Raw genomic sequence first — 13,949 nt, forward strand, 5'->3', positions numbered from 1 at the left:
ATTGTAGAAACTTTAAAAATATTATCTAGAACACATTTTATTCTGCTATTACTGAAAAAATGGTTATTACACTGGGGAAAAGATGGCTGTGTTCTACTTGATTCTGAAGATGCAGGGTGGGAGGATGAGGCATTGGATACTTTGCAGTAATTCTGAGCTACCTTACTAAACTACTAATTAGCACCCATAATTCTGTAACTTCAAGAAGTAGGCTTTTATGATTTTCTTAGACTAAACACAATTGAGCCATGAAATGATTTCAGTCAAATCCTCCCTGGGATGGGAAGTCAAGGGGTCCTGTTGTCCAGAAACTTAGCATACTCTCTACTCTTTGTTCACTCTCTCCTTCCAGATTAAAACTGGGGAAACTGCTTGTATATATGTCCCTACCACCGTTTGCAGATTGGAGTTTGGGAGGAAAGGCAAGTAGAACTAGGCTGTGGAGCTTGGAGACCAGGCCATCTACCTTAGGCAGTAAGACAGTAACAGATCCCTTGGAGGGAGAGTGCCCTGATGACGGTCCCTTCCTTTCCTACCCATACCCGTGCCAAGCCTGTAGCGAGGGACATCTCAGCACAAGCCAAGCATTTACCAGGGTAGTGTGCGCTATGGCAGCAATTCATGAGTAGCAGATCTTCTGGGAATAAAGCTCCTTTAAAATGAAGACTGCTGTTTAAACTCATTGTAAGTAGTTTTTAAATTTTTTTTATTATACTTTTAAGTTTTAGGGTACATGTGCACAATGTGCAGGTTTGTTACATATGTATCCGTGTGCCATGTTGGTGTGCTGCACCCATTAACTCGTCATTTAGCATTAGGTATATCTCCTAATGCTGTTCCTCCCCCCTCCCCCCACCCCACAACAGGCCCCAGTGTGTGATGTTCCCCTTCCTGTGTCCATTATAAGTAGTTGTAAGAACTGCATTTGCCTCTATGTGGGGCAAGAAAAACTGCACAAAAATTATCTTCACTCGGATTTGTGAAGCCAGTCTTCCTTGCCCTCTCTTTTTTGTATCACTTTTTATTAGCCCCCTTTGAAGGGCCTGTATAGGAAAGAATCTAATACTAGTAGCTTAAACTCATTTAATTTTAATTGCTCTTCAGTGTAATTGATTTCTCATGTGCTTGGCCAAAGACCATTTAGGTCTTTAGAATCTTAAAGTTATTCTCAAAGAATCTTAAGCAAATCTTTAAGCTTTTAGAAGAGGAAGAAAGGACAGGGAGATGAGCCTTGAGGTCACTGCAGCAATAGGCAGGCATCAGGTAATGAGTCACCAGGACAGTAGGAATGGCAATAGGGTAATAGGCAAAGGACGTTTGTAATGTATTTGGTAAGTGCTTAGAAGATGGGGAGTGGGAGAGAAGTATTCACATTCTCAGGTTCCAGGCCTGTGCAACCAGAGGAGTGGAATTGTCATTGAAGGGAGGCGGAAGGAGGGGAGGACGGGTGATGGTGTTAGAAGAGATAATATGCATGTGGCCACCCCCACAAACCGTTAGGAATGCAGTGCATAATTAGGACTAAAGGCACTGATTTGGATGTGGTGGGTGATAGGTGGTCTGTGGGAGTAAATGAGATGAATGAGACACTAGAAGTAGGTTGGAAATAGAATCCTGGGGACAAGAATCAGTGGAGAAAGAGGTGACTGTGAAGGAAACAGGATGCAAGAAGAGTCAGTAAAGTTTAACCTTCAAGAAGTCAACAGAAGGGGGAGAATTTGAATTCTGTTTTCAACCTGTTTGGTTGGAGGTTCTATAGGACATCTGTGGCTATAGTGGTGATAGCTGGTCTCTTTGTAACATGATTTCTGTAAATACCAGTTTGTGGGGTTAAATCTATATTCACTTAGGTTGTGAAAGCCCTTTTACTTGTTTTTTAATCTATTTTAATCCCTTTTCTCTTTGTAGTTCTAATTGTGGAGTGGTAAATATATACAATCAAGATTCTTGTCTCCAAGAAACAAACCCAAAGCCAATAAAAGCTATAATGAACTTGGTTACAGGTGTTACTTCTCTGACCTTCAATCCTACTACAGAAATCTTGGCAATTGCTTCAGAAAAAATGAAAGAAGCAGTCAGATTGGTAAATATTTCATTACCCCTTTATTATTGTTAATTTTTAAATTTAAGTTGAAAACATGTAAGAGTAACAGGAAAGGAGAACGTTGAATTATTTTTAAAACAGTGGCTTCTTTCGATGTAGGAATTATTAGTATTGTAGCTTTTGGGGTGGTTGTTGGAAGGGTGCACAGTAGCCACCACATTTGATCACGTCAGTTCTTTCAGTAAAGCTTTGCTGTCCATTCTCACCATTCCTAAAGTGGTCCTCATTTTCAGAGGTTTCTTTTAGTATTAATGTTAAGGACTATATTTAAGGCAGACACTTCGTTCCTTCACAATTTTCTTTCTTCATTTACCTTTTTAAGGCCTGTTTTAACAGAATAGAGGCAATTCTCGGGTTTTGAAAGTAAGTTGAACTTGAAAATTAAATTGTATAAAAGTATTGTAATTTAAATAGCTAGGTAGTACCTGTGAATATACCCTTTGTGTCAGGAATCTGCAGGACCACCTCCAGGTTTGGTGGCTAACTAGAGACGACTTCCAGGACTCTGCATATGTTCATTGAACTCATGGCTAAAATGTATTGCGGTGAAAAGGATACAAAGCAAAATCAGCAAAGGGAAAAGATACATGGAGTAAAGTCAGGAGGAAACCTTCTAAGAGTCCTCTTCTAGTAGAGTCACACAGGACAGTTTAATTCCTCCAATAATGAGTTGTAACAACATGTGTTAAGTGTTTTCTACCTGGGAAGCTCATTAGAGACTCATTGCGGAAGGTTTTTATTGGGACTTCATATAGGTACCCTCTGCCTAGCATGTACCAAAATTCTAGATTCCCAGAAGAAAAGATGTTTAGCATAAACCACATTGTTTGTGCAAACAGTTTAGGCACAGTGAGCTACCCATATCATTTAGGGAAAGTTTCATGCTAGTGTAGGAACTGTGTGCTAGTCAAGTTCTCCGACACCATGCAGTGGCCATCCTTGTAAGCAGACCTTTCTGGTTTTTTTTTTTTTGAGACCGAGTCTCGCTCTGTTGCCCAGGCTGGAGTGCAGTGGTGCGATCTCTGCTCACTGCAACCTCCGCCTCCTGGGTTCAAGCAATTCTTCTGCCTCAGCCTCCTGAGTAGCTGGGATTATAGGCATGCGCCACCACGCCCAGCTCATTTTTTTTTTTTTTTTTTTTTTAGTAGAGACGGGGTTTCACCATTTTGGTCAGGCTGGTCTCGAACTCCTGACCTCATGGTCCGCCTGCCTCGGGCTCCCAAAGTGCTGGATTACAGGAGTGAGCCGCCGCGCCCAGCCCAGAACTTTCTAAGGATAGCAGCCTCAGGCCTATGTAAACGCTTTTCTGCCCAACATCAGAGCTCACTTTCAGTGTCACCCCATCTCTGTGAGGTTTCCTACTCTTCAGGCAGAACCAATTTCCTCATTGATTTAACAATTTTTTGCTCAAGGCACCAGATACACAGAAGGCATAGAACTTTGAATAGCAGAATTACGTTTGCTGCTATGTGTGTACTACCAGATTGTACGCACTTTACAAAGTGTGTTATTTTTATTGTGCTTACTTGGCAAAAAGCCTTGCATCTGCCATCAGCTTTGTATTAGAATATATTGTTTACAAAGATTTACGAAGAGTTCTACAAAAAGTTTGAGCCAAATAACAGTTCTTCAGAGGATTAACTTAACCGAAGTAAACAGTTAACAAAGGGCAGAATTGTGATTTAGATTCCACATTTTTTTCTAGTAGTTCATTGGTTTTCTGGCTGAATTCCACAGAGCCCTAGATTCTACACAGGGCTTTATATGGCATGTAGGGCAAGGAGGAGGCTAAGCTCCTTACTTGTATTGTGTAGAGCAGTGTGGTTGTTTGTGGTATATATTGGGATTCTGCATATGATTTCCTTAAGAAATGTTTTGTTGCGCTGGGTGCGGTGGCTCAGACCTGTAATCCCAGCACTTTGGGAGGCTGAGGTGGGTGGATCACTTGAGGTCAGGAGTTTAAGACCAGCCTGGCCAACGTGGTGAAACCCCATCTCTACTAAAATTACAAATATTAGCTGGGCATTGTGCATTGTGGTGGGCTCCTGTAAACCCAGCTACTGAGGAGGCTGAGGCAGGAGAATCGCTTGAGCCTGGAAGGTGGAGGTTGCAGTGAGCTGAGATCGTGCCTCTGCACTCCAGCCTGGGTGACAGAGTAAAACTCTGTCTCAAAAACAACAACAACAAAATGGTTTGCTGGAAAAAGAGTGTGAAAAATACAGCATAGCATTTTATTGCTATCCTGTTGAATGAATCATTTGATAAATGAGAAGGTTCTAATTCAAGTCAGCTTTAAAATCCCTGCTCCCTAATGGGAGTGGTATACTAGTAATATTAACCTTTTGTCATTTTAATGGTAGTAAATTGTTTTAGAAAACCATGGCATCTATCTCCTGTTGACATAATATATTCTGCAAGACACATAATAGTTCTGCATTGTTTGCTTCAGTGATCATGACAGCATTTATATTTTTTTTTATTGTGGCAAAATCACACAAGGAATTCATTAGTAAAAGCTAAATCATAGTTTTTAAATGGTAGTCAACCATAATATCTAATGGAAAGAAGGCATAGCAGCTCCATAATGCCTTGGTAAAACATTGTTAGCATTGTTAAATGCAATCAATTCCTTATAATGATCCAGATGGTTTTGTCGTCCCATTACAAAGCACTGTGAATTTAGGCTGTTGGAATAGTAGGAGACTCAGAAGTCAAATTCCTGTTACATCAACAATTTTGGATATAGTAGAATGTCTTGGAACTTTCTACCCATTAAATCAAGGATGAGCGAGCTTTTACTTGTTGAATTTTGATATCTGGACACTTCACTGTCGTGATAGAAATGGTATTAGAAAGCCGGCTGCGGTGGCTCACGCCTGTAATCCCAGCACTTTGTGAGGCCGAGGCAGACGGATCACCTGAGGCCAGGAGTTAAAGAAGTTGGATCTTTATAGGCATTTTTCATAATTAATAGTTCAATTATAGCTTTTAAAATGGGGGCTATAAATAGATGTCAGAGCACAGCATAGTTTTAATCAGGTGAGATCATTGGCCTGAGGGAAGATTCACCAATGCATTGAGAGATTACACTGGGGAATTTTGCAGGTAGATGCTATTGATCTCTTAGGAGTACATTGTAAACAATCCCCCTCCTTTTCCCGATATTCCAAGTCAGTAGCAGAGATACTACTATTACTACTGCAGTGGCCCACACCTTAATCCCAGCACTTTGAGAGGCCAAGGTGAGAGGATCACTTGAGGCCAGGAGTTCGAGACCAGCCTGGCCAACATGGTGAAACCCCATTTCTACTAAAAATACAAAAATTAGCTGGGTGTGGTGGCCCACACCTGTAATCCCGGCTACTCAGGAGGCTGAGACAGAAAAATTGCTTGCCCCCAAGAGGCGGAGGTTGCAGGGAGCTGAGATCGCGCCACTGTACTCCAGCCTGGGCAACAGAGTGAGTGAGACTTGAGCTCAAAAAAAAAAAAAAAAAAAAAGAAAAGAAAAAAGTCATTCAGATAGAAAGATTGGTTCTAGTGTATTTTGATGAGGAAGAGTCAGAAAACCAGCTCCCCAAACTTCAAAGTCATTCCAGGAAAGTTGGTGAGCGAATGCCTGAGGCAGTTTCACAGTATCAGGTGAGTAGGGTGGGAACAAAAGGCAGAGGTAGAACAGCTTTGTCCTCAGCCCTTGCAGCAAATGTTTTTTTCCTGATCATCTGCTTTCCTGATGCTTTGGATCATCTGTTCATAGTTGGGGCATGCTTGAAGGATGCAAACTTACAATAACCCAAGCGAAACACAGTTAAGCCAAGGTACTTATCACAAATTTATATAATATCTGCCTTCCCAAATTAAATGTAAATAAATTTTGCAATGTCCATGTTGTGGCTTCTCTCTGTAAAACAGGATTCTGCTTTTTTACTAAGTGCTTGAAAAAATATATATACTTAAAAGTAATTTCTCGAGGAACCTGTATAGAGAGTGGTATTTAAGAACTTAGAAGTGAAGACCAAATTGGGGTACTGCCAACTTCTTAGCTTTAATGGGTCAAGACCATTTCTCATTAGCACCATCGCCTTCACGTTGATGCCACGCTGTGCAGGCAGAACCTGCCTTCTGGCAAAGTTGAAAATAATTGAATGTGGCTTGGAGATTCACCGTAAACAGTATTTTCTTGACAAAATGGTCAGTAAGTATGTATCAGAATTTGGCCTAATAGGTGACTGACTGAAACCAGTTTAATAGGTGTATGTATCAGTGGTTTTTACCCAGCACTTGCCTGTGAAAATCACTTTGATTGATGGTATAAAGTCTGACCTAAAAGTGTGGAGGATGACTAACTGCCCAGCTGAATGATAACGGTTGTATGTATTTGAACATGAAGCTGCTATATCTCTTGGGAGAGCTAGAGAACATCTGAAAGTGAGCGTTGTTACAATTGTGGCCTAAAGGTAACTGCTTCCACACCTGGGTTTTATTCATCTACAAATTGGGTGAGGACCTGTCTCAACTCTCCTGAACTTAGGCAGTAGACTCTGGAGAAAGAGACTGTGTGTGTTCCTCCTCATACTTCTGTCTGGCTTTGAGGTGAGCTTTTGGCTCCCTCTAAATCAGAACAGTTTCACTTGGAGTTAGATTTTCATGATTCAGCCCTCTTCGAGGAGAAATTGTAAAAGGCAAAGAGTATATACAATAGTTGAAAATTGAAAGTACAAAATGGCAATTTTATGATAGTAGAATATGTGGTATGACTTTGCCTCGGCTTCAGTTATGTAAAATCAGACTTTATAATGTTTAGTTTTTTTCACCATTTAACTAACCAGATGAATCTTCATGTTTAAAATCTCTTTTCCCTGTGATCAGATTTTAGTAATCTTTACTGTGGTCATTAAGCTAGAGTGGGTACTTTTTGCTTTAGTTTATTCATTAATTTATTCATTCAGCAAACATATGAATCTCTGAGGCATCATGCTAGATGCTGTACTGACGCTTTTTTGTCTTTCCTTTTCTGCTCAGTTAATAACACATTAAAGATCAAATTTTATAGTGTGTACACATGGACACAGAGAGTAGAATAATAGGCATTGTAGACTTGGAAGGGTGGGAGCATGGGAGAGGTGTAGGGGATAAGTAATTATCTGATGGGTACAGGGTACATCAAGCTTGTCTAACTCATGGCCCAGGACCGTTTGATTGTGGCCCAACACTAATTTGTAAACTTTCTTAAAACATGAGTTTTTTTTTTTTTTTTTTTTTTTTTTTTTTTTTTAAGCTCATCACCTGTCGTTAGTGTTAGTGTATTTTATGTGTGGCCCAAGACAATTCTTCTTCCGTTGTGGCCCAGGGAAGCCAAAAGATTGGACACCGCTGTCCACCCTTGGAGTGATGGTGACACTTAAGAGCCCAGACTTCACCACTGTGCAAGCAATTCATGTAGCAAAACTGCAGTTGTATCTCTTAACTATAAAAATAAAGTAATAAAAAAAGAAAGATCAAACTTAATTTTGGAACACTTTGCTGCACTAATAGACTGTACTTTCTTGTGTGCTACAATCAAAATGCGCTTTATGTTTCAGCAGAAAGAGAATGAAGATTACAACTTAAGAAACATGAGCTCCCAGTTGCTACACTTTAAAGCTTTTTATTGTCTCCTGCAGGTTCATCTTCCTTCCTGTACAGTATTTTCAAACTTCCCAGTCATTAAAAATAAGAATATTTCTCATGTTCATACCATGGATTTTTCTCCCAGAAGTGGATACTTTGCCTTGGGGAATGAAAAGGGCAAGGCCCTGATGTATAGGTAGGTATTATTTATGTTTAAAAGTCAGAGATACCTATAAACTACTTCTGACAGTATGAAGAGATGCTATATATTCCTAATTCTACAGTTAATAGTAGTCTGTTTATCTTGACTGTCATCTTCATTATCTTACTTTGGGTAATTTTCTACCATAAAATGTCACTAGCAGGAAAGTTCACTTGGGGAATATATATATTTTTTGGAAAGCACTATTTGGAGAATGTCAAATGGGGAAAAATTAGCCACTTTAATAATATTTCCACTTTCTTGGTGCCTTATGTTTAGATTAGCTTTTGCTGATTTAATAATTCAGTTTACTCCACTAGATTTAATTGATTTCTTTTTAAAAGGTGTTTCTTTCCCTGTAGCTGTAAGCTATAAATAAGGGCGTTAACCACAGAGATAACCAAAACTTATATGTGCTGTCCAGGTTCTTTTCTGTACCCAGCATACTTGGCTATAAAACAGGAACAAACAAAACCTAATTGCATCATTGCTAGAAGATACAGGTGACAAGGTGGATCTTTAGGGAGAACTAAAGAGCTTTCAGTAGAAAACTTGTGATGTAAATCACAGCCCTCTTTCCTTGCTCCTTGTGTTGGTAGTGAATGCTACATAGAACCCTGTGTTTATGTTTGTATGCTTTAGGGAATTCCTGCTTTCAAAATGGACTAAAATCTGGAGTGGAGAAAAGGAGGAATGTAAATTGGTTTTGAGGAAATAGTTGTGAAAGGAGAATATACCAGACAATAATGTGGTTTACAGTTCTACTTACTTTGAAAGGAAAACAGGTTATACCAGGATAATTTCATCAGTCTCATTTCAGATCAGATTTGGAGTGGTTCTGTTTCAGTTTGTATTTTATAAAAGGATGCAGATTCTTATTGCACTTAGAATTTTCTTCCAAATCCTTTGGTATTTTTATAACTGAAATTTTCTTTTCTCTAAGACCCAAAGGCCATTAGATTTTTCACCAGAGCATTGCTCTTTAGAATGAGACTGTTTCTAGCTATACCAGTGACTGGAATTGACTGATGATATTTTTATTGATTATGTGTGATCAGGTATTTCATAGACCCCCCATGTGAAACTTTGGAGGAAGCTTACTCATGTTATCTAAAATATGAGGCGTTCAGATCCTCCAGAATGTCAGATTGAGGAGTCTGAACCTAACTGCCTGGTGTGAATGATTGTGATTACATATTTTTCCCACTAAAATCTTCCTAAGTGCCATTCTGTGATCTAATTGAAAACACTGTGGGTAATTACAAAGTTGTTTAGATGACTTATTTTTTACTTTTCCAGGTTGCACCATTACTCAGACTTCTAAAGAGACTGAAGTAAGAAAGCCCTTTTCTTACAAATTCTGCAGGTTTTAAGATTACACCCATTGTTGCCAGTTGGTGGAAGCAGCACATTAGCTGAGCTTTGTTTCTCTACCCCTAGGTTACTGCATCTTTATTTAGAGGGGTGGGATGGAAGTAGATCAGGAACTGTCTAGCTGAAGTTGAACCTTCCTTTCTTATCCCAAATCACAATCTGGCTCGGTTATTCTGAGGTCTGATCTCTAATGTTGCATTCAATAATTCTCATCAAAATTGTAATTACTGAACATGTTTAATCCACAAAGGACTTAATAACACAGAGAGATGGGTTTTCAGATATAGCTATAGCGTGTATGAGCTTAAATCCTCTTATTATATATATGTTTCTTGAGAGATTAGCAACTTGCCCTGTTTCACAGAGCTAGATAATGGGGCTGGCCATTAGTTCTGCTGCCCAATATTTAAAACCGTAGAACATCCTTCCCTTCTCATGGTGTCCTTTCGGGCCTGAGATGTGGTGGTTCTGAGATGGAGCTTTGCAATTGGCGTCTTCATCACAGTCGACTGTTTGGTCTCCTCAGAGATGAATGTTGAGGGACTTTGAGAATGCTGATAGATTTAATTAGGACAAAGGATTTTTAAAGGAACAGGCATTTTGGGCAAAGCTTTAGCAAGGAGGGGAAAGCAGTTTAGCTATCCTGTCTCTAAAGATTACATTGCCAGTACGTGTTTGTTGATGACCAGCAGCTATAAATCAGGTATGTAATTTCTTTTGTTCTTTCCTCAGGTCCAGTTGAGTCACAAGAGAAGCCTGTCTTGATATATCGTCTCAGAAACTTTCCTGAATGTGTCATAATATATGGAAAATGATTTATAGATCCAGCTGTGCTTAAGAGCCAGTAATGTCTTAATAAACATGTGGCAGCTTTTGTTTGAAAATAAGTGTATCTGGTTCTTCCCTCCACCCCCAACACACACACACAAACTTGGATGCATGTAAGACTAAACATGAGAAATTGGGAACACCTGTCTGTAGCCAAAAATAATATAAGCAGATTTTCTCATACTTCTCGTACAGCTAACCCTGATGCATAGATCTCTTCCTGAATAGATCCCCCTTCCTGAATAGATCTCCATGCTTTAGGGGATCAGCTAACAGGTAGTCTCTTGAGCTGTGGAGGTCAGTCGGCTCGGTATGAGAGCAGTGAAATCTCACGTAGTGAAGTTGGAACTTCCACGTCTTCCAGGAAAGGTGATTTTGGAAATGAAAAGGCTTTTCTGGGCTTATTACTTCAAATCTTTGTCATTGTCATTTGAAGAGGAGCCACATAGTAAACCTGGTAGCCTCGTCCTACAGATTATTAGCCACTGCCCTTCCTGGAAATGTTCATTATGCCAACTTAAATGTTTAATTTGTATTTCAAGGTTGACAGCTGGCTCCATAGTTCTCTTACCATAATATAACCTTGCTTGAGACCAGTCCTTACATTTCTCAGGAAGAACTGACACTATATCGTGCATTTAGGAAGTATTAAAGGGCTTGGGCGGGTGTTATGAGAAGTATCAAGTTAGGACTGATAGCTTTCAGCCCCACCCTCTACTAAAACATGGAAGAGAGAAGTCAGGGCGGAGGAGGGAGTTTTTTCAGCAACAGAAAGTAGCTCTGCCCAGTGAAGTAATAGGTTCCAGGTTAGTGGAGAGTCCCTTCGTGTCTTCAAGGCTCTCCTGGGTCAGCTGGAGAGGACATAGGACATAGAGCAGTGCAATAGGTATGGGTTGTGTTAATTTATCCCAGCGTCTTTCTAAAAGAACGTTTTCTGTTGAGATGGACTGTTGCAATGTAATTGTGGAGACTCTTCCCCTACTTCCTCCTTTTTCAGCAACTTTCTCCATAGTAAATACTATTAATGCTAAAACCTCGAATTCCTGAAACCAGTGGTCTTGTTAGTGCTATTTCTCTCTCCCATTGCCAGAGGGCAGCATTGTATCACATGAATAGTTGAAGGCAAGGCTTTTGGAGCTTTTTGCTGTCCCCTTGTCCTTAGCTTCAGCTAAATCGTTTCAGAAATGGACACCAAGCCTTGTATGTGCTTATTTTGCGTATGGTTTTCAGTTCCCAGAAGTGGGACAATTTATAGGAACTTATCCTACAGAAAATGATGGAAGCAGAGCCTAAATTTTAACTGTTCTTTGTTAAACTCTCTAGATCATTTTTATACACTACTAGGAGCAGAATAAAGAATCCAGTTCTAATCTCCAAGTAGATAGATGTGCTATTTGTTCTACAGACAGAGATGCTACTAATCCTGTGTTTTGTATTTTAATGTTTAATTTTTTTTCCCCCTCAATGAGAGTTAGGGATTTGAGTCAGACTTTCATTGCATCTCCTTGTAACCAGTGCCAAGCTAATTCTTCAAGGAAATGAGATCCATAGCCATGAAATTCTTTATAGATGCTCTTTTGGCAGTTGCTGTGACAGCATGAAAGTGGCTCATGTCTCTGTTTTGGGGGGGAACCATCTTGAGCTGTGAGGTGATATTTTGTCATCCAGAGCCACACAGGATGTACTTGGGTATACTTTGAGTGATAAATCGACAAATTGAAATCTTTGATGTATCCCATTCATCTCTCCCCCACATCCTCACTAATAATTAGTGAACCGAAGAATGATTAGTCTTATGAAGACGTTTCCTCTGTTTAAACAAAGTACAGGTGAAAAGTCATTTGCCTTACCAATGGACGTTAAATGTGTGTGTATGTGTGTGTTTCTGGTGCAGATATGTAACCTGTTGTTACAAGCTGACCAGCTGAAGGGTTTGTAGGCATATCTGCACCTCCAGTTTGAGGATGGGATGGAGGCAAGCAAATGCCCATGAAGTCAGGTGCTGGCTCACAGCTTTGAAGAGTTCTTAAGCTGCTTGGGATGATACTTAAATGCATCTGCAAAGTCATTACACAAGAAACAAAGCATTTTCCATTCTTTTATTTTAAACTGGAGGAAATGGAGGCTGGCGCAAGAGGCTTGCGGAGAAGGTAGGCTGTGGGGATGTGGATAGCGTTTCCGACCCCCTGGTGCTGTAATTGTGCTGACATCAGTAATATATACATAGAATCTCATATAATCCTCGTTCCTCTGTGAGGAAAATAACATTGTCATTTTACAGGAAAGTAAATTGAAGTTTCAAGAGATTGAACATCTTGGTCCCAAAGCCATCATTTTGACATAGATCAGTGGTCCACAAAGCAGGGTTTGCATACTCTAAGGGTATGAGATACAGCCCTTTAGATTGTGGAAAGGAAATACTAGAACTTCTATGCTGTGTAAAAAGTATTTTTGTCCCAGTTACTCGGGAGGCTGAGGCAGGAGAATCACTTGAACCCGGGAGGCGGAGGTTACAGTGAGCCAAGTTCGTGCCACTGCACTCCAGCCTGGCAACACAGTGACACTCTGTCTCAAAAAAAAAAAAAGTATTTTTGTTACATAATGTATTCATACTGTAGATCATAGAGATAACTTAGAAACAGATTTTTTTTTGTTTTGTTTTTATTTTTGAGACGGAGTTTCGCTCGTTACCCAGCTGGAGTGCAATGTTGTGATCTCGGCTCACTGCAACCTCTGCCTCCCGGGTTCAAGAGATTCTCCTGCCTCAGCCTCCAGAGTAGCTGGGATAACAGGCATCCGCCACCACGCCCAGCTAAATTTTTGTATTTTTAGTAGAGACGGGGTTTCGCCATGTTGGCCAGGCTGGTCTCGAACTCTTGACCTCAGGTGATCCACCTGCCTCAGCCTCCCAAAGTGCTGGGATTACAGGTGTGAGCCACTGCACCCGGCCATAAACATATGTTTATATTGGGGGTACATTCAATGTACATTTCTTTTTTTTCTTTTGAGACGGTCTTGCTCTGTCACCCAGGCTGGAGTACAGTGGCATGATCATGACTCACTGCAGCCTCGATCTCCGAGGTTCAAGTGATCCTCCCACCTCAGCCTCCCGAGTAGCTGGTACTACAGAGGCACCCCACCACGCCCATCTAATTTTTATATTTTTAGTAGAGATAGGGTTTCTCCATATTGCCCAGGCTGGTCTTGGAACTCCTGGGCTCAAGCAGTTTGCCTGCCTCAACTTCCCAAAGTGCTGGGATTATAGACGTGAGCCACCGTTCTCACCTCAACGTACATTTCTTATTAAAGGACCACTGGCCTAGGTGCCTGGCTGCCATGCCAAACTTGACACATTTCCACACCCTATCCTCCACTGTTCCCAAACTCTCTTTTTATGTTCCCTATAATGTTAAAGCTTCTCTATTAGCTATCACATAAGCTAGGTACTTTAGACTGACTTCAAACTTGAGATTTTTCTCTACCCTAACCCCCCCCCCCCACAAAGACTAGTTCAAAGCAATATTTTTCCAGTTTTTCTCTGTAATTAGTAAGACCTAGTATTTAATAGCACAACAAAGTGACTATAGTCAGTAATAACTTAATTGTACATTCTAAAATAAGAGTAATTGGATTGTAACAAAAGATAAAAACTTGAGGGGATTGATACCCCATTTTCCATGATTTTTTTTTTTTTTTTTTGAGACAGAGTCTTGCTCTGTTGCCCAGGCTGGAGTGCAGTGGCACAATCTCGGCTCACTACAACCTCCGTCTCCCAGGTTCAAGTGATCCTCCTGCCTCAGCCTCCCGAGTAGCTGGGATTATAGGCGCCCCCAC

General features: G+C 40.4%; 1 protein-coding gene across 2 annotated transcripts in view; it reads left to right on the forward strand.

The window, feature by feature from the left end:
* LOC116463572 (U3 small nucleolar RNA-associated protein 18 homolog) overlaps positions 1–10,174 on the forward strand; it is a 35,212-nt gene extending 25,038 nt beyond the window's left edge. Inside the window, exons 11-14 of one of the 2 annotated variants that reach the window (XM_032146744.2) lie at positions 1,909–2,083; positions 7,765–7,907; positions 9,213–9,247; positions 10,020–10,174. In XM_032146744.2, coding sequence (XP_032002635.1) covers positions 1,909–2,083; positions 7,765–7,907; positions 9,213–9,237 — 343 coding nt within the window. In that variant the 3' untranslated portion in view covers positions 9,238–9,247; positions 10,020–10,174. The remainder of the gene's footprint in view (positions 1–1,908; positions 2,084–7,764; positions 7,908–9,212; positions 9,248–10,019) is intronic. The other variant, XM_058434728.1, reaches the window with a different exon arrangement.
* Positions 10,175–13,949: the final 3,775 nt, after the last annotated feature.

Source organism: Hylobates moloch, unplaced genomic scaffold (assembly GCF_009828535.3).
Source record: "Hylobates moloch isolate HMO894 unplaced genomic scaffold, HMol_V3 SCAFFOLD_42, whole genome shotgun sequence".
NCBI classification, from domain to species: Eukaryota; Metazoa; Chordata; class Mammalia; order Primates; family Hylobatidae; genus Hylobates; species Hylobates moloch.